We start from the raw sequence: 20,695 nt of genomic DNA, 5'->3' as shown, positions 1-20,695 counted from the left end.
TGCTTCGTTGCATTTCTGATTCTCTCTCAAATGAACTTCTAAAATGCATATAAAGGTGTGACACTGAGTGAATGTTCATATCAGCATTTATTATCAAATGAAGTTCTCCTCCAGTAGAAGGCATTGATGGCTGATCTAAGTGCTAGGAATTGGTGATGCCAGAAATATAGTTACAATCAGATGCCCCTACTCTCTAAATTAATTCAACAGAGTGGCCACTAATTTTAAAGATTTTTATTCCTGAATTTTTTGCAATTTTCCTTGCAAAAATGCTATCCTCTTCTTGATTTTACATCTGAATTCTTGTAATTTGATTAGATACTCCTGTTGAGTAATTCCTTAGGCGTATGTGCCAATTGTAACCATGAGATTAGCTTGTTAGGATAGTTTTTGTTCTTTCCCATGATTGCACCTGTACCAAACATGAACTGGTCTCACAACTGAAAGGAACACTGCCCTAGTTGAGAATCCCCAATTCAAAAATCACATTCCTCACTTTTTCAAATAATAATTAATATTTTTTATCATTTGTCCCCAGTTTCTTGAAGAAATTAAGTAATTCCAAACTTTCCAAACATTGGTTCTTCCTGCTGAAGCTGGAATCAGAATTCGCCCCAAAAAGGAATTGTTGTCGTTCTAGCATCGTTAGTTATGAGCATGGGTTGTTGACTCATTTACCAGAACAGACAAATCAAAGATTAGATGTGCTCTTGATAATGACGTGTGTTTATGGAGTAAGATATTTCTTGCAGGTGAATAATTTAATGGTGGCCCTTTTCTCTTCCCCTTACAGTGACTGGGGCGACAGACTGTGGCCTGCTGGAGGGCAGCCTCCACGGGTCATCAGGCCTCTTCCCGACCCACTGTGTACAGGAGGTGCAGGTGCGGCAAGGTGTGGTGGTGCAGGGAACTAGCAGGCCCTCAAGGGTTCGTGGCCGGCGAGAGAACAGCATCAAACATTTTGCGACAGCTCCTCGTCTCAAAAAGCAGTGAGTCACTGTACCATTGGCCAAGCCTCCTGAAGGCACTTGCTTCCCCTTGGTGTCCACACCCCTGTAGGAAACTCCATCTCCAGGCACACGTGGTCAACAGTTCCAACAATCCTTCATCTAGGGACTTGAGCATCACTAATTCTCTTTCAAATTAAATTAACGGTTTTGATTTGAATTCGAATTGAATTGAACTTGCATAGTTTTACCTTCATAAATGAGGGTAACAGTTTCAGGCTTAACTTTATGGAATTTCTTCATGGAATAACAGAAACTTTACACTTCCATACACTTTTAATGTCCTAGGACCATGGTTTCGATGCTGTGCGTCATCATCAGGTACAATATAAAGAAATTTTGACACCCGACTGTATAAGTTGAGAAATTTCATTATATTGTATCTGATGATGATGTCCAGCGTCAAAACAATGGTCTTAGGACATTAAAAGTGTGTGGAAGTGTAAAGTTTTTGTTATTTTTTACCGTCTTCATAAATGAATGCTCAGTAATTAGACAGAGTTATCATAAGAACAGTGTTTTTTCATTGAAATAAATCCTTGGTTATCTTGACTTCCCCATAGAAATGCTAGAGAATATGGTTCTTACTGAAAACAAATTGCTAATATTGACAGTTGATGGCACACTGCTGCAAAAAAAAATACTGCTGTATGGCTTCACGACAGTGGTGAATGTGTACTTTGTAAACCAGTGTATGGCAAACTTGAGGATGGATGCAGAGACTTGGCGAGTGGGCGGGAGTAGAGAGAAGGTTGGAGAGATTCAAAGTAGGTGGGACAAGGGAATGCAAGGGGTACTGGGAGTCGATGGGATGCTGAACGAGTTCTCATTTATGAAATGCATGCTGAAAATATCTAAGAAATGAAACTGAGGTAATCCTTAATAAGAAGTTGCAGAACCAAATCATATGAGAGTGGAAGAAGGGCAAGGAAGAGGGGACGGAATGTTGCTGCAAGGAAATAAATAATAAAGGAAACAGTGAAATAGTTTATAAACTGGTGAAGAGATAATTTGGAAAAAAGAACAACAGAATATTGTAACATTGGAGATGCAAATGAAAAGATACAAATTGAAGATCAAGACCTTGCGAAGAGATGGAAGGAATGGCGAAATCTTCTCGGCTTTTCTACCAAGTTAGGCCCTTCATCATTGATGCCTTTCACTGATACCAACTGTCGTGAAAGTACCAGAAATATCTTCATGAAAGGAATACATTGAAGGACTCTACCAATGACTCAAACCACTTGAATATGGCTTAATTAAACATCTTGATGGAAAAGGTGAACAGAGCCCAGAAAAATGGAGAAAAAAATTCAACAGAGCTGTGAAAGAAAGAAAGACTCAAAGCAAGCAGTTCATCAAATCATTCATATGCAGAAGCATGGCACTCTATGGATCAGAGACGTGTGAAATATTGGAAAAGCAGATCATTGAAGAATGTCAACTCTCAATTCCGTGATTTCTAAAAATATTACGTCGGAAATTATGATTTAGAGGAATTGAATAAACTTTGTGTAGAGAAAAACCAACTCATACCCATTCATTATAAAGGTTTGATGGCTCTTCTTTTGTACAAAACAAAGCAGCATGAAGCAAAATAAATTGATAAAGATGAAGTATGGAAAACAATGTGCAAAATTCACAGAAAATTACAATAAGCAATGTAGCTACTGATTAATTTTCTCAGGAAAAATTTTTTGATGTAAAAGCTATATCTTGTGAACTCATAATTAAACAGCTCAAGAAAGCACATGTTTTTCTACAAAGATGCAGCATTTGCTTGAACCTGGGATTGCTATGGCTTTATAGGATCAAAGAAATACCACTCCATCTCCAAAAATCCTTAAATGCTTAACAAATGTGCTCATGATTGGTAAGTAATCCATGATGCATACAATATTTTGTGGAAAACTTACTGGAAGCAGGAAGTGCTGCACGAAAACGCATGAATGGTGCTGCAACTTACCAAGATGGTGTACCAAAAGTGTGGTCCAGAAAATGAATTGGTGATGTACTGCAATTTTGAGTTTTTTTGCGTAGAAAAGCCTGGAGACCACCGCAACATATTTGCAGAAGGGATATCAGTAAGAGTATTTTATTCCTTAGTGTTGCCTTTTATAAAAGTAGAAAATGGTAAGAAAAATCAGAAGTTACCCAGACAAAAATATATTCAATGCTGGAGAGACTGTTTTAATATACATACAAGACCATACCATACTCTGTCACCAGAGAAGCCTCTAAAGCACGGGACTTCAAAAGAGAGAAAAGTCAAGTGAATCACACAAGTAATTTTCTCTGCTGAAGTAGATTTGGAATTAGGAACATGAATACTTAAGTGATAGGAAAGGGTGTAATATATAAATCATCTACTTCCCTACTTTTTAGGGTCTAAATGGCCTACTTTCAAAGTCTACTGGCAGATTATAAGTTGAATGAAAAAGTATGGATGGCCACTGATTTGTTCTAGCCGTGGGCAATAGAGATTGGTATAAATTAGAATATAAAAGAGGGAGAATTCTCTACCTTGGCAATTATACTGCTCACAACTGCTGTGTCATTAGAAGTAACCAGTGGGAAATTTTATTTTTCTGGAAACTGCAACCCTTGTACATAGATACTATTTCAAGTTTTAAAGCACATTTAAAGGTATGCATACTGATGCAGATTATAAGTCCCTAATATTGAGAAAGAGATGGAAAACTCAAATTTTGTAAATTTAAACTGGGCATTGAGATGGTAGCTGGTATTTGGTGGAGTGCTCTACTGAATGCATTACAAACTGCTGAGGAAGTAGCTTTTGGCTTTGCTGAGGAGAAAGGTGCTAATTTGGAGTCGGGGACAATAAATAGGGAACAATTATTTTCAAACTGCAGTAAAAGCAAACCCACCTATCTAAATGGTTTTGTAATATTGTCTAATCTGATTATTTCAGTGAAGCATACAATATTGAGCACGTTTCATAGGACTTTTTTGTCATCCTTCTAACACAACAAATGGGGGGACTGAAATATTAGTAAGACATGCATTTTCAGTTAAGCTGAGGATTTAATGTACCACTACATCTTTGTTAAGGGTAATTTTGTAGCTCTCCATTTTATGTTAATGTAACATTCTGTCCTAAGTTAATGAAGGAACTAACTATCATTGACAACATTGTTTTTTTGCACATGGATTTTGGGTCTAAGGTTGCACAAGGTTCAGGAAAAGGCCTAGGGTACACCACTCTCAAAAAAACAGAAATTTGCCAAAGCTCTCTTAGAAAAAGTCAGGAATTTGCCCTTTGCAAATTCAGGTTAACTGATGCTTCTTTAATGAGTTGGCCTATAAAACCCACAAATACTAGATACACAATCTAACAACGTGTCCCATTGCCTCTAGACTGCCTGCAGAGCCAAGAACAGTCATTCTGCACAGGGCGAGGCGTGGCTTTGGCTTTGTGCTAAGGGGCGCCAAGGCGACATCGCCCCTCATGGAGCTGACCCCTTCTGAGCGATGCCCTGCCCTGCAGTACTTGGATGATGTGGATGCTGGGGGTGTGGCAGACATGGCTGGCCTGCGCAAGGGGGATTTTCTGCTTGCAGTGAGTCCTTTGTTGGGATATTTCATACTTAAGTACCTGCAACTGAAAGGAACTTACCACAGTGTAACTGTATCAAAAGGAGGACGACCCTGAAAAGGTCATCTGGTGGTGCGAGGGTTTAAGCAACATCTCTTGGACCTCTGAAAAATACATCCATGTTGTGGCTCTCACACTGTTCTTAAAGTCAATTCCTTGCTGATCATTAGTTCAAATTTAGTGCTTATTGAGGGTGTGTGACGTAGGGGTTTTTCCAAAGGATCAAATCAAGGATTTAGTGATTTTCGATCAATGGATGAATGATTAATGGAATCAGCTAACTTTGCCATCCAGGCTTATTTTTAATTTTTTTAGCTAATCATAAACTGTGTGTGTGTTAGCATAAGATTCAGGAATGAACAATTATTGCTGGAGTAATTAATCAGTATTATAAAATGACACATCACGTACTAAAACTAAAAACTACTTCACCTTATCTTTTTTCCTAATCAAAATTTTAAGAGTAATGCCAAATACTGGTATTTGGTCAATGCTGTGAAATGTGCTGTATGTTATTCATCTTACGCTAAGTGTACATATGAAAGCATGGTGTCAAAATATGATATGGAATGTTCTATTGCAGTGCATAACATATAGGTATTTATGCATTTCGGAAATCCATATGATAGTAAAATAAATGAGAACTGCTTAATAAGTAATGTGATGGCAGTTAATTGTGGACCTAAGAGTTTAAAGAAATCCACCATGATTCATGCATCATTTGAAATAGAGAATTTCTCAATTGAAAAATTGATTGTGCAGCTGATGAATGTTCCCATTGGAGCAAACAACGAGACAGTTGATGGTGGCAATTCTGTAGGGGGAGTTGAAAAACATGATTGGGGGGTTTCATGATTCTCCACTGTAATGCTGAAAAGGTGTGCATACATGTTATGCGAAAGTGACACAAGATGTAATCATGAATTAATGAAAATTGTGGAATTTATACGTATTCCAAAATCTTCCTGAGATTTAATGTGGTCCTGAATTTGGAGCAGAATGTGCGTGTACATTTTTTGAATGTAAACATCATTTTTAAATCATGCACTTAACATTCTGTGCATAGAAGGGATCCAAGTAATGGTCAGTTAACCACCACAACTCACAAGTAAATATTACACGCGTTAAACAATATTTCCATGCATTAGTCATAACAATTAATAGTCATTTGAAGTTCTGCTAAACCATTGCATAATGCGATTTGATGGCATATTTTCCTGTTGTGTTGCATGGGGACATTTAATTGAAGATAATGTAAAATTATGACAGAAGAGGGGTAATCGCAGTTATGCCCTTCTTTCTTGCAGATCAATGATGAAGACGTGTCGCAAGCATCCCATGAACACGTGGTCGACCTTATTCGACGATCTCGAGATCTTGTGACTATGACAGTGGTCTCAGGTATTGTTGGGCCTGTTGGCACAGGGGGGCTTCCTGGTGCCCTCTCTGGTGCTCTTTCTGGTGCCCTTCCGGCTTCGGGGACATGCCGCTCTGGTTCACAGACTCTACCAAGTCGGCAGTATTCCACTCTACCAAGGAAGATGACCGGAGGAGGAGGTGAGGGGTGCCAAATTCTCCAAACCTTTATTTGTTAAAATAATTGTTGGCTGTTTTATACAGCCCAAATGTTACTATAAATACCTGCAAATATTCAATGCAATTACTAGATAGAGAGGCCCAATTTTCCCTTATTAGAGTCCATCTTGAGGAAGCTCATGGTAATTGTTTCCTTAGATTAAAATATCAAAGTATAATGTATATATTATATTGGTGTGATATGCATCTATGTTAATCCATTCACCTGTCAATGTGAGACTTAACGATGATTGTAAAATGTATATCTGGCATCCCTCTTGGCAGTCTTAAATTAATTAGGTAAATAAGGTTGATTTTTATAATCATCATAGTAACCTTCAATTATTGAATGATAATATATTTCAATGTTAAAATTTTTTATCTCACACTCACTTTCATTTGCCCACTCATAGAACCAGGTATTTTGACACTTTTTTCTCTTAATGCTAATTCATTCATATTTGAGCATATACAACTTACCCATCTGCCACTTTGATTAATTTGCTTTTTCTAACTGATATAAAAATTCTATTCTTAATTACTAACACTGAGCAAATTAAATTGGTTTGAAGTGGCATGCTTGAAATAAATATAATTTAAATCTCTTTAACTTGATATGCATATTATTTCGTGGCTGAAGTACCATAATTCCTTGCTTAAAAATTTTATTTCTGTAATTTAATTGATATTATGTATTAGTGTTGACTAAAGTCAAGGATGGGCGGAGACTCATGAAATGTTAATTTATTGAGTTAAATGGCTCTTAATGTTGAAGAATGCCAGATTTTATTTTTAATGCTTCAAAATCTGTTCAATATTCCAGTATGATATTTGCTATAAGGTGACCAATAGTCAGCAGTGACTGCATCTAAGATTAACAAAGGCTGGTACTACTGTGGGAAAATATATTGTGTTCTTCATTTAATGAACATGAACTTCCACAAAGTGGAGCCAGGAACCATCGAATACTTACCAAAGACTTTTAAAAATTAAAAACAGAAAAGTTTTACCAAAGGAAAAAAAGCAAAAAATTCCAATTGTTAAATCTCATACTGGTTTTGTCTTTCTTGATGGTAATTAGGTTTTAAAAAAATTGATTGTTTTGATTTACTTCTTCTTCATGATATATGCTGCATATTTTTACAGAGGCGATTGAGCAATGAAGGGAAAGTGTTTACATTGTGGTAGCTACCAGCCCAACAAAGTAAAATGTCATCTACAAAATGTAGATAACTAAAATTTGTTTTTCATTAAAACATTATTGAGTCATAATTTTTTCTACTGTCATAAATTTTTTCTACTAGAGCTAGGTGAACCAATTTATAGGCTGTTCATCTGCTGATAACATTTTAGGTCATTTTAGGATAATCCTGTTTTATGCAAACTTTCAAAGGGGATATTAGTTTACTTGAAAACACTAGCTTGACTATGCATTGCAATCAAATATCTTCTGTGATGATTTTTATGTTTTTTCTACTAGCACCTGATGGAAACAAGTTTATAATATCAATATATGTGTATTGATTCAGCTCTGTCAGGGGACACTGAGTGAACTAAAAAAATGTAATTATTAATGCTGTATTTGGGGTTAAATTTACCATTACTTCTTAAAATGACATTCATTTAGTGAGGTGGAGCCCCCTCGTATGGAGGTGAGGGTGTTGGTGATAAGATATAACTCATTCTCGTTTAACCTTAATGTGATGACACCACTATGTAACTTTAAAAACACTTGTCGTCTGTATCTGATGAAGGTGCCTATGCATCGCAGATCATTTTACATGCTATATTTCTGTGGAAAATTTGTATTTTTATATTTGATAATGTCGATTAAGAGAAATTATAGATTCAGGTGGGACATGATGGAATCATTTGATGATAACAGAGACGGAAACTCAATAATGGAAATGCAATGGAAAAATGTGCGAGTTTTTGTCTCTGTTATTTTCAATTAAGAGTTTGGAAGGAGCATGTGAATGACATTTCGGTGCAATAATTGTCACTTAATGGAGCTTCCCATTGCTTCTTCCTGTGGGGCAGCACGGACACCAGCACCAATGCCACCTAGGAGGGATCCCAAGACGACGCTGAGTGTTGGACGGGCAAGGGCACGCTCTATGGTGGCTGGACTCTCTGAATATGGTGAGCATCAGTTGAGGGAGGGTGAGGGGGACTTACTTATCTGTCCATAATGCTCACATCCTGGAGGAGTGTAAGATAGAGTGCAAGGATGAGGAATGTTAGCGAAGGAAGGGTGAAATGAATGCACTGTATAGAAAGGTGAACAATCGGGGAAATAAAAAAAGCAAAAATTTGGGCAGAAAATCTGAGATAAGTCTGGAAAAATAATATGTAATTGAAACAGAAGAGATCCAAGAGAGATGGAAGGAATATGCAGAACTGTATGGCAAAGATGAAGGACCACAAGCTTAGGCATAGAAGGAAAAAATGATATGGATGAAGATTGCTTAGGCCCAGGAATATTTGACAATGAGATAGAAAGGGTAATGAGAAAAATGAAATCAAACAAGGCTGTGGGGGTAGGCAACATTTCTGCGGTACTGAAATGTTTAGGGAAATGTGAGAGTAAGAATCTTTATGGGCTAATTTGCGGCATTTACGAGAAAGAAAACTGGCCGGAAGAGTTTGTGAGATCAAAATTAGTTCCGAAAAGGAAAAGGCTATTTCAGATGAGGGCTGCAGAAAAATGTTTGCTTTTACACGGGGTCTCAGGATCATCAACAAGAGGATGGAGAGTAGGGCAAATGATTACTTAGGGGATGATCAGTTTGGGTTCAGGAAGGGGAGAGGCACGCGTGATGCCATTGCAGTAATGAGATCACTAATCGAGGGAAATATACAATACAGTCAGGATGTATTTGCCTTTTTTGTAGATTTTGAAAAGGCATTTGATAGAGTGAATTGGGAAAAGCTAATGTGTATATTGCGGAAATTAGGAATAGATTGGAGGGATAGGAGGCTAATCCGCAACCTGTACATGTCTCAGACTGCTCACTTGCGAGTGGGGGATTGGATGGTCAGGGAAGAGGGGTGAAGACAAGGGCGTCTGTTATCACCTGTATTTTTTAATGTCTATTTGGAGGAAACTTTAAAAGAGACATGGGAAGAAACAGAGATTGGATATAAATTTGGTGTGGAATTCTTAGCATCAGCTATATTTTCAGATGAATAGGCTGTAGTTTTCCAGTCAATAAAGGGATTACAATCAATGCTTAGAGCATTACATGCATGCTACATTAATTAAGTGTCATATTTATGAAATCTAAGTGAACAAAACAAAGGTTAAGTGATTCTGAATGAAGAAGAAGGCTAAACTATATTTTAAAATAGGAGGGCAAAACTAGACCAGGTGGACTTATTTTGGCTTTGGTATGGACCAAGGTGGTCAAATCAGTAGTTATAGAAGGAGCATACTATTAGGCAAAGAAGCTTTCCCAGGAGAAAATTGATGATATGATTTTTGTGTAAGATTTTTAAGAAAAGAATTGTTAAAAATTTGGCATGGAGCGTAGACAAGTACGTTGTGGAAACATGGTCATGGAAGCAGGATGATAGGCATAGATTGGAGGTTTTGAAATGTGGGCATTTAGAGAAGGATGGAAAAGGCCATGGAGTTGCTATTGAGATGTAGTGATCAAATTCGCTATTTTTTATGCATTCTCAATATACTTTAAATTTACATCTGATTTAGGATCTATAATCTACCCATCTATGTATAATGTATGAGCCAACCCAGAGGTCGTGGGTTCGATTCCCACTTTGGTGGGTTTTTCTCCACCAAGAGCTAGGGTTTTTCTAATTTTGCCTATTGTTTTATGTTTACATCATTTTTAAAAGTCCAGCGTTAAGGTCAAAAAGTGCTGTTTTCGGATAATGCCGAGTTATTAAATAAATTAATCCCCCAAGGAACGTAGAAATGGAGTGCCTTCATGGCAGTGCAGCGGTGCAGAGGCCATGCGTTGATGGTGGTCCATGGCATCCTTCAATGTGTAATGTGATTGTCATTGTCTGCTCAGAGGCCACGAGTCGCCACGGGCGCAAGCCGTCGTCTACGGAGGAGGGCGAGGATGGGGAGGACGAAGCCGATGATGGAGACGAAGAGGAGGAGGAGGAGGAGGAGGAAGAGGCAGAGGGGGGCAGGGGTGGCGTGCGGACCTGCACCAGGGGACCTGTGCCCATGGTTGGGCCTTCGCCCAGCACCTTTGCGCCGCACTCGACGACGACATCCACGCTGATACGCCACGGCAGCAGCAGCGGGGGGCCCACCAAGACGCCCCCACTACCGCAGTCGCCCCCCCCCGTGGTCCTACCGAGGACCCCCCCTCCTGGGGTTCCCAAGACGGCCTCGATCCGCTCGAGGCCCACATCGAGCCGCATTACAGCTGCTGAACTGGAGGAGCTGTTTGCACGCCAGGGGAGTCCCGTGGAGGGCGCCCCTCCCACGGCCAATGGCGTCATCCCAAACCGGGCTGCCGCGGGCCTGTGCCACACCCTGGGGGCCAGGGGCTCTCCGCCCACTCCCAAGGTGTACGCCAGCGTGGCGGAGATGAAGAGGAGCAAGGACAAGGTATTTGAGGGGCTTCTTGGCAGCTTGAAGAGGGAATGGGCTAGAGATAGGTGGGTTAGTGGGGAGAATATTTGTGGTCTATGGGAGGACAATTTGCTCATGGAGAAAGGCCGACCTCTCCCTCCAACAAACACCCTGCACACCTCATTGATGCTGCACTTGACAGCCAAAAGTTATATACACTTGGTTATTTTGTCTTCTGCGATGTCTTAAAGAGTCATAGAATGTGAATTCTAGGTTGAGGCATGTTGCAGAACCCGTCATGGTGTGCCGACAAAGACGTGAGCTCCTTCTGCAGTCAAAAATCAATAGGGATATCCTGATTGTTTGGCAATAATGTAATCGAAATTGCGACATATCTGTATGCATGACTCGTATGAATTTCAACTCTCCGTTAAGCACAGCATATCCTGTGGTCATGGCTCTCATGGCATAAGCCGACCCGAGCCATATTATCTGCCATGTCTGAGAGAGAGAACCATAGTAGGTTTATAATTGATGATTTCTTGGCTGCTGTTTTCATTCTGAGAACTACCAATAAACCTATAGAAATAATCGGTAAGATAAAAAGGTTTCCAACCTTGGAGTGTTCTAAGAAAAAGGTGAATGTCTGTGTTCTGGTTTTGAGAAAGAAATTTGTCATTTCCAGTATTTTAGTAATATGTATATCACTTAGATTATCTAGTGATTTAATGGCCTCTTAAGTATCTTATTTAAAGTTTGCAATCTTCTGATGATATAACTTTGGTAATCAAATTGCCATGTGCTCTTGAAATTGCTCAGTTCATGGTATGGATTCAAAATTAATGGAAACCCATTTTTCAAAGTTAGAATTTGATTTATAAATCTTCCCAACACAGTTGGAAATGTAACCCTTCTTAAACAATGTCAAATGTAAGCAGGTTACAAGTTTTTCAGCAGTTTATTTGAAATAGAATGAACATGACGTTTACAATCTAATCACAGGTGCTGTTAATTGGCTTTTCCCTTTAACATGAGCCATAACTGTGGCGTTGCTTCAACTAATGGCGGTGCGTTCTAATGACGCCATTTCGTTTTCCTCCAGGGCGGTCGCTACCGCACCGGCACCGAGGTCCTCCGCATGCTGCACAAGGCCTTCCACAGCACGCCCGACCTTGTGGCCTCGAAGGGAGCGCAGGGCAACCCCAGTGGAGTGGGGCCCAAGAGCCGCAGCCAGGATGACATCCCCCCGCACGCCGTCCCCGTGATCGCCGGCGCCCCCGCACGCCTCTACCACCACTCTTGGCGGAGCCTAGAGAGGCTGGCGCCACCCTCCGGTCACAGCACGCGCTCCCTGCCTCGCCGCCCCGGCCAGGCGCCGGCGCCCCCGCCGCCCAACCACCCCCCGCCGCCCCCGCCCGGACAGGACGCCTCCGCTACCGACGGCGACGCCAACTACGCCAACCTGGACGCGGGCGACGCCCCCCCACACCCTCCCGACGCCGCCCCATCCACCATCATGTCCAGCTTTCGGCCAGCGGAGGGCGCCAAGCTATACGCGTCTCCCGAGGACGTGAAGACGGTTGCGTACCGCGTCCCCTCCGCCGCGTCCAAGGCCCACCACGACGGCACTCTGCGGCGCCGCGCGGCTGCCACGGCAACCGCAGCCTCCAACAAGGCGCGCTCACAGAGCCTCCCGCCCTCGACGGCGAGGACGACGCCCCACGGCGTCGGCGTCGCGGTGCCCCCGCAGCTCTCGGCGGACCCGGAGCAGTCGGCCTGCACGTCGTTCCGGCCCGAGTCGGGCGCTGCGACGCCCGTGGAGGGCGGGGAGGTGGCTCCGGAGGGTGGGATCGGAGGCGGCGGCGGTCGGGGACCCCATCCTCCGCCCCCGGGTTCCAACCCGTACGCCCAGCCCTACCACCACGGCCTCCCGGACTCGGCCTCTCCAGGGTTCAGGACCCCCGCCACCGCGGCCTCGGAGTGGTCCGCGGGCAGCGGCGAGGGGGGGACCGCCCCCCCCAAAGGGCTGGGCATGGTGCGCTACCTGCCGACCGGAAGCGACGGGAGCGGGCCGCCCATCCCGGAGCCCGACTACAGCTTGAGCGAGAGCGAGGAGGGGGCGTCGAGCGGGGGCGAGGAGGAGGAAGGGGCGGAGAAACAGCATCAGCCACCGCCTCCACCTCCGCCTGAGCACCCGGGGGCCACGGAGGCAGGGACCGCCCCCGCGCCTCACGAACCCAACCCATCATCCCCACAGCTCAAGGACCTGCTGGTGCAGAAGGTGGCCGAGAGGCAGGGCCGGCTGTCGACTGCGGCCGCCGCCAGTAACAATGCGGCGGAAAACAATGGGAAGGAGGAGGAGGAGGCGGTGGTTGCGGAGAGCAACGGCGAGGGCGGGAAGCAGACATCGCCCAAGTCGACATCTGGCGGGGCGTCGAGTGGCCTCCCGCACAGCTTCAGTGTGGAGGAGATCCAAAAGGTTGGCACACCTCCAAACAGCCTCGCTTGGAGCAAAATACATGCCAGTGCTTTTAGTCTGCACCGAGAGATTTCCCCTCTAAACTTTACACAACACCTGTTAATTACCAAAATTATATTGTAATATATCTGTGCTTAACTGCAATGGCATCGCGCATGCCTTTCCCCTTCTTGAACTCAAACTGATCATCCCCTAAGTAATCATTTGCCCTGCTCTCCATCCTCTTGTTGATGATCCAGAGAACCACTTCAGCTGCTTGGGAAATTAAACCAATTGTTTTGCTGTCAGTTCTCACATGATGCAGCCTTTACCTTTTTCGGAATAGGAACTAACACTGACCTCACTAAGTCTTGCGCCCAGATCCTTCCTCATAGATTTTACGAATCAGTCAATATAGCCTCTTCCTCCCACATTTGCCTAAACCTTTTAGTAGTTCTGTGGGAATGTTGTCTACCATTGCAGCATTATTTGGTTTCATCTCCCATAATACCCTTTCTATCTCATTGTCGAGTATTCGTGGACCTAAGCTATTTTCCTCTACGTCATGGTCCTATTCTATGTCTAACTTTGTTGGTCCAAGTTCCTTAATATACAGTTCTTCTATATACTATATTCCTTCCATCTCTTTTGGATCTTTCCTGTGTCAACTATTATCTTACCCGCCTTATCTCTAACTGTTAGCATAGATCTCCCTTTCTTACTTCCCGATAAAGATTTAACTTTGCTGTACAGCGCACCGATTTCACCCTTCCTCTGCAGACTTTCCATATGCTCACACTGCGTCTTCCACCACGCTTCCCTTGCCCTATTTGTTGCCCGCCTCAATTTATTGTTTAACTCTTAGTACTTCATTTTGCCTATCTCTGTATTTACATTCTTCCATTTTCTCCTCTCATCCATCTTTGAAATCATTTCATCAGTGATCCATGGCTTCCTAGTCCTTTTCACGTTAACGGTTCCAATAGTGTCTTTTGCGGCTTTAGATAACCCTTCCTTGATACTTTCCCATTTTTCCTCGATAGTACTTAGCCCTTTACCATCTTCCATGATTTCCTCTACAGCCTGTTGGTACTCCTTCCTTTTCAATCCATTTAATGCTTCTACGTTCCATTTTCTAACCAACCGCCCCTGCCTTATCTTTTTGAAACAGACACTTCAGTTCATAACAACTAAATTGTGGTCAGAGTCCGCATCCGCTCCTGGGAAGCTGTGGGAATTTATTACACTCTTGTCTTACCAGAATATAATCTAGCTGATACCTTTCTAAGTCACCTGGCATTTCCCATGTATATCTGCGTTTTTTGTGGTGTCTAAACCAAGTGTTGGTGATGTTGGTGACTTGGAATAATAACCAAGTTCGTCGGTTCTACTTTAATCTCTACTGGTAGTATTCTATCTGTTACGTGTTCTATGTCGACTACGCTTCTTTCGACCTTCTCATTGATTACTGTGGCAACCCCTCGTTGGCTCTCGTCCCCGCTGCTGTATAATATTCTATACTTATCACTCCAGTAATCCCCGCTATCTTTCCATCTCACCTCGCATAGACCTAAAATATTTTTATTTACCTTTTCCATCTCTTGCTTAACATTCTCCAATTTCCCTGTCCTCATCATTGTCCTAACATTCCATGTTCCTATTCTAACTAATTTAGTCTTCTTCTCTTGCGTCTTCTGTTCTGCTGCTGCCGCTTTTCGCTTGCAAGGGTTTCGTGGGATGAAGACCGTGGAAGCCTTGCCTCCCCCGCTGCCGGGCACGACATAAGGCTGATTGGGCCAAGCCCTTTAATTGCCAGGAGTCATATTCTCTATATTTTCCATCATGTAAATCTTTGGAATGATAATTGAGGTGGTTTCCCGTTGCCTTCCTCAATAGTGTTTTTAATGTGACACCATCACTTACTGGCCGCCCCACTGGGGCCAGATGCCATTGCAGCCGCCTCAGTGAGGAACAGACGCTGCGTGGACTACCTTTCGTCTGGCTCTTAACCTTCGACCTATCTGGCATGGGTGACCCTACCAGGAGCAATTATTATTACCCCCGCCAGCACAGCTCTAGGGGTCATCGGAATGCACAAGCCCTTCCACCACGTCAAGGTTGTAGTCCGGGGAGGGCTAATGCATTGTATCTTTCCTCTATTTGTCTTCTCCTTCATTGTCCATGTAGCCTCTTCAATATATAAGTTAAATATATAAGGCAAAAGTGAACATCCTTGTCTTACTCCTTTTCTAATCTTTACATCTTTCTCACATCCATTCTATAGAAGTTCTATGTTTCTCTTGGGGCTGAAATATAAGCTTCCTGTCTTTGTAGTCTATTCCTTTTCTCATCATGATTTCAAGCATAAGTTTCTAAAGAACTTGTTACGTTTGAAACCCAAATAAACCATACCCCTTAGCAAGAAATTAAATTTAAATCCTACTTCCTACTAAGTCATCCCTCCATTTCTTTAAAATGTCTCGCAAACTTGTTGCAGAGGTTAAAATCCACACAACCCTAACTAAGCCCCCAATGCCCCCTTCCTTCATATTCCTCACCATTCTGCTACTTCCCAAGGTCCCTGCAATGATCCTCCCCTCCTCTGCTCCTCAGTTTATTCTTCCAAATGAACTTCAAAGTCCACTTTCATCTTGAGAAACGTCATGCGCCACCCCTCCTTTACTTTCTGTTCCTCGGTTTCCATAACTGGATGTACCACCACCTCCACACAAAAAAGTTGTTGAAACATGATAGTCCTGAATTTTTTTTTTTTTGCTTTCGATGCTAGAATATCATTCAACTTCATTAAAACTAAAAAAAAAATATGTGAAAGTTTTACCCTCCATTAATTAACTTGTATTATTCCTAATATATTTCAAAAATGCAACATTGATTTATACTGAGTAAATTTAAGTCATGCCTAATATTATGTATTTAGAAAGGAATCCTTTTTCTATTTTCAGTCTTTTTTACAGTAAAATCATTTCTGTTGTCTGTTAAGCATTTTCGAATTTAAATTATTGTTTAAATGTGCAAACTAAATGATGTCATATGGTGATATTTTAAAAAATTCTAAAATTCGTATCTCTTAAAATAAAACAGCCGCGACCATTTGCTTCTCACAATCTCCAACAGGTGAGGACACAGCTGAAGAGCTCCAAGTCTTACCCAAGCGACTTCTTGTTGGAGGATGGGGACAACTCTTCGAGTGGAGTGTCCTCCGATCAGGATATTCAGAATGAACACCCACAGCCTTTGCAACAACAGCAACAGCAAACAGCGGCGCAGCCAATTGGAATCCAACAGCAAGAGATGGCCGCAACGATGACACTTACAAGAAGGGGCAACAAGGAACTGATAAGGCGCAACTCCCAGGAGGAGGCCATTGCTTCTCAACAGCAGAGCAAGCAGCAAAATCACCCACACGAACACCAGCTCATTCAACAGCAGCACCACCACCACAACAGCCAGCAGGCGCACCACAACCCTCCCCCCACCTCAGTGGTGGTATCGCACCAGCACCATCGAATGGTCAACTCCCAGGCAGAAGAGCCCGTGTTGGTGACAGGGGCGACCATCATGATCGAGAGGCCGACGCCCGTCATAATTGTGGAGGGTGGTGGGGGGGGTCACTCATCGAGGTCATCTGACTCTTCGAGGCGCCGAGAGGACGGGGGCAGGAGGGGAGTGGGAGGAGGCACGTTGACTAAGAATGCAGTCTCTCTGGTGAAACTCCCACCGCCCATGGAGACGGATGGAGAAGGAGCAGAGGTGATGGGGTCAGCACCCACTGGCGTGATGGTACCAAATGCAGTGGTAGCACCCAGCATGGCGGGGACCTCGAACAACGCCACCATCATCTCGGTCACAAATGCCCAGGCAGCTGGGGGGAGGTTGCCCTCTGTCGTGTCTGCCGCCCCTGGTGCGGCCCCCGGCGGCCGCTCCTCCGAGAGGAGCATAGAGGAGAGCCTCCGCCTAATTCGACGCCATGCGGACATGCTGAACCTCACGGACTTCTCCCGTGTCGTGCCACCCCCTCCGGAGTTTGGCGGTGGCGGTAGGGGTGGCAGGGCTGCCTCCGATGATGACCTCGCGGCTGTCCTGGCCCCACCCCCAGAGTTTAGTGACATGAGCAGTGTAGGCGGTTGTGTGGAAGGTCACCAGCACCGGACGACCATCCGGGTGGTGGGCAGGAAGAGCGGTGGGGGCACGAGGTCAGATGGGGAGGGTGGCGGCTCGCAGAAGGTGTATGTGACCAAGGTGAAGGCGAAGAGCGTGCACCACCACGGTCACCAGGAGGGCAGTGGTGGCGTGAGTGGCGGGAGGGTCACGACGGTGAGGATCGTGGGTTCAGTTCCAAAGGGGTCATCGGAGGGGGAGGTGACCAGGGTGACGGCCAGTGGTCACCACCGGAGTAAGTGAGGGGGGGCTTCACGGCGCAGGCGAAGCGATGGCGCTGACCCTGTGGCGTGAAAGATGATGGACGAGTCGAGGGAGATACTCTAAATCAATTGTTCTGTTGAAGGAAACCAAATGAGGAAAACTCGTTGCTCTTTCTTTTGCTGGCATGTGGTAAGAAGGGCTTCCCATGCGTTATGATTTTTTGCCGTTTCGTCACTTCCAAGTGAAAGTCATCTTTTATATGAGAAGGATCGTCATGCCATTTCAATATGCCTTAAAATTCGTCATTGTGCACGGTGATAAAAGGCCTTGGAAAATTGCTTCCTGGAGAAAGAGATGAATGGATTTATTGTTAGCGGTGAGAATGTTGCCCGTTGCCTATTCTTTTTCTAATTGTCAGAAAATGAATGAGAAAATGGGCCTTGGCAATGTAGTTTGATGTAAAACTCCAGCTCCTCGCAGTCTCCTATTCACATCATTGAAGTCGGACATATGTATTGGATGTCAAAGTATGTGCATGATTTTGGAACCTAATATTTGGCTGCTAAGGAGCAAAAGAAACTCAGATAATTCGTATTTGGCCTTGAGGGACTGTTTCGTGTGCTCCCTTTGCAAGTTCTAATACAGGCATTTGGTTACATTAGGTGGTACTGCAACCATTTATGACTGTTGAATTTTACAATTCCCAGGCATTGAAAAGCTAGTTATCTCAATAGAACTATGCTTGAAGCTCAATTCATTGTGTAAATATATCATTTCATTCAAATTTCACCCAATTATGAGTATAAATTATGTAGCTGTATATTCAACATTGTAAATTTTTCATGTGACTCGTTCATTTGACGTATACATATGAGTAGTGTTATTTGTTACTTTTGTTTATTTAATTATAAGTGTCGCCAGAGTATTCCATTCTTTATTTGTATATAAGTTAATATGGTTTTGCAAACGTAGGGTTTGTGAACATATTTTGTGAAATAATGCATATTGTGTGAAACGTTTTTGAGTCAAAGTATGCGAAAAAGCATATTTATGAAATTTTCAGTTTAGCTTTAAAGAAAGACTGCGCATTTATCTGAGCCGCATGTACAGAGCATAAATCAATCAAGTAAAAATGTACATATTTTCCTGTTTAATATTATATACTTCCTGCCAAAAAACACTCATTGAAATATGCTTGTCTAATATTTTTGACAGATTCCCTTTCAATTTGCAAATTCCAGGTAGAAATGTTTTATTTGGTGTTTTGTATGCAAAGAGTCTGGGGTTTTTGTCTTCTCCTGTAATTATCATTATATGATGTTTAAATATGAGATTATAAAGGGAGATTTCACATATTAGTTTTAACTTAGCCAAAATTTAAGACATTCCAACTGGTTTTGTCTCGCATACCCTGAAGGTGTTATTTATATGAGCAGTGACTGAATAATACAGTACCAGTTAAAAGCATATATATTTGAGAGAGAGAGAGAGCAAGCAAGCAGTAGATAGCAATGTCCCAGGCCAATTAATTGCTGGGACTTATAGTCAATGCCACAATTACTTTTTAAGTGCCTCATTGGTTATCATTTTTTTAGTGTTAGTCTTAATTCTCTGTTGTCAAAATGGTTTCTCCTCCGATTAAAGTAAGTCAATTATTTCATACATGTATGCATAGATGTATACTTACGTACACAGACTATAAAGGGGGGGGGGAGGTGGTTTAAGTATGCTGCAAATTCGAGAGCAATGAAAAAATAAGAGTAAAAGGCATGTGAAGCACTTTTAAAAGTTAAACGTTTTTGTTCTTGCATTTCCATGAAAGGTCATTGTATGTGGGGGGGGAGGGGGCATTTATCAATATCAACAGCCCACTATTCCCATCTGCAATTTTGCTCTTGACTGCTGCCATTATGACCCACTCCACTCATTGCAACTCCCCCCCCCCCCCCCACCTATTGTTCCGTGGTGTGTTTTTGTGCCAGAGAGCATGTCTTCAGGGACAATGCACAGATATCATTGTGTAATGTATCTGTATATAATGTACATGCTGCTGCTACTGTTCAAAAGAGTGGGGGAAGAGACAACAGAAATGAAAACAATCCAAGAAAAAATTATGTACAGCAGAAAGTGTTTTTGAAGTATGAGTTTCATTTTCAGGCACCATTTTTTTGTGTCTGCAAATGAAATAAATATCCTCAAATGGGGCACTTCTATGTTCCATTGAGTTTCGTGTTTGTATTTCAATTCCCTTGCCTCGTCACCTGCCTTTTTAGAAAGTGGATATGTGTATACATGAAAATGTTTGTTGATAATGTTTCAATTATGTTCCTTATTGCACAGTTTTGCAAGTGAAGATTTTCAACAGCCTGAATTTCCAAGTTTAATAAACAGATTCTTCTTTATAAAATATATACTACATTTTGAGTACTTAAGTGCCATTTATTTATGAAATCATATTCTGTGTGAGCTTCTAATATCCCATATATTTACTCCCTCAATATCTTTGCAAACAAATATACCCATTGGTAGTTAATATGGAACGATTCCCTCATTATTGCTCAAACATTTTGTTAGGAAGGCAATGTAGTAGCCCTGTCGTTATGCATAGCATTAGAGGATGGAATATTAAATGCATCAGGATGAAGAACTAAAAAAAATCCTATTTGAACATTATGAAAATATAAGTTTGCAAGAAACCTGATGTTTTTCAAATTTATGTCGAAATCACCAATTTTTTTCCTCACACAATTATTTGCTGTTTTTTACTTTCTGATTTTGATCATACCATGATCCTGGCATCACAGGATCAAAATCAGTCCGTCAGGTTTGCCATCAACTATCTGAGCCACCAAACCACCAGGATTAACACCATATGCACCCCCCAGGTGGGACTCAACTTAGATGGCAAGGTGAATGCAACACCCATTTGAGTAATGTAGCTGGATTTAATCACCCTTAAATAAGATCAAATCATTGAGTTCTCTTATCATTTCAATTTCTTAAAAACATAATGCCCAATATTACATTATCATGGCTGTAATTCAAATTTAAGTAATCACTTTGAATGCACTTAACAAAATTCTGATTTTGTTTCCTACTGTACT

General features: G+C 42.3%; 1 protein-coding gene across 1 annotated transcript in view; it reads left to right on the top strand.

Moving 5' to 3' along the window:
• Positions 1-19,985, top strand: part of Prosap (SH3 and multiple ankyrin repeat domains prosap) — a 427,994-nt gene extending 408,009 nt beyond the window's left edge. The window contains exons 14-20 of the mRNA XM_071586042.1: positions 794-989; positions 4,386-4,587; positions 5,931-6,180; positions 8,239-8,340; positions 10,236-10,786; positions 11,853-13,229; positions 16,344-19,985. Coding sequence (XP_071442143.1) covers positions 794-989; positions 4,386-4,587; positions 5,931-6,180; positions 8,239-8,340; positions 10,236-10,786; positions 11,853-13,229; positions 16,344-17,630 — 3,965 coding nt within the window. The 3' untranslated portion in view covers positions 17,631-19,985. The remainder of the gene's footprint in view (positions 1-793; positions 990-4,385; positions 4,588-5,930; positions 6,181-8,238; positions 8,341-10,235; positions 10,787-11,852; positions 13,230-16,343) is intronic.
• Positions 19,986-20,695: the final 710 nt, after the last annotated feature.

Source organism: Hetaerina americana, unplaced genomic scaffold (genome assembly GCF_022747635.1).
Source record: "Hetaerina americana unplaced genomic scaffold, ioHetAmer1.1.p SCAF_20, whole genome shotgun sequence".
Classification (NCBI taxonomy): domain Eukaryota; kingdom Metazoa; phylum Arthropoda; class Insecta; order Odonata; family Calopterygidae; genus Hetaerina; species Hetaerina americana.
The sequence above is the reverse complement of the archived record's forward strand: the minus strand, read 5'-3'. Positions and strand labels throughout refer to the sequence as shown.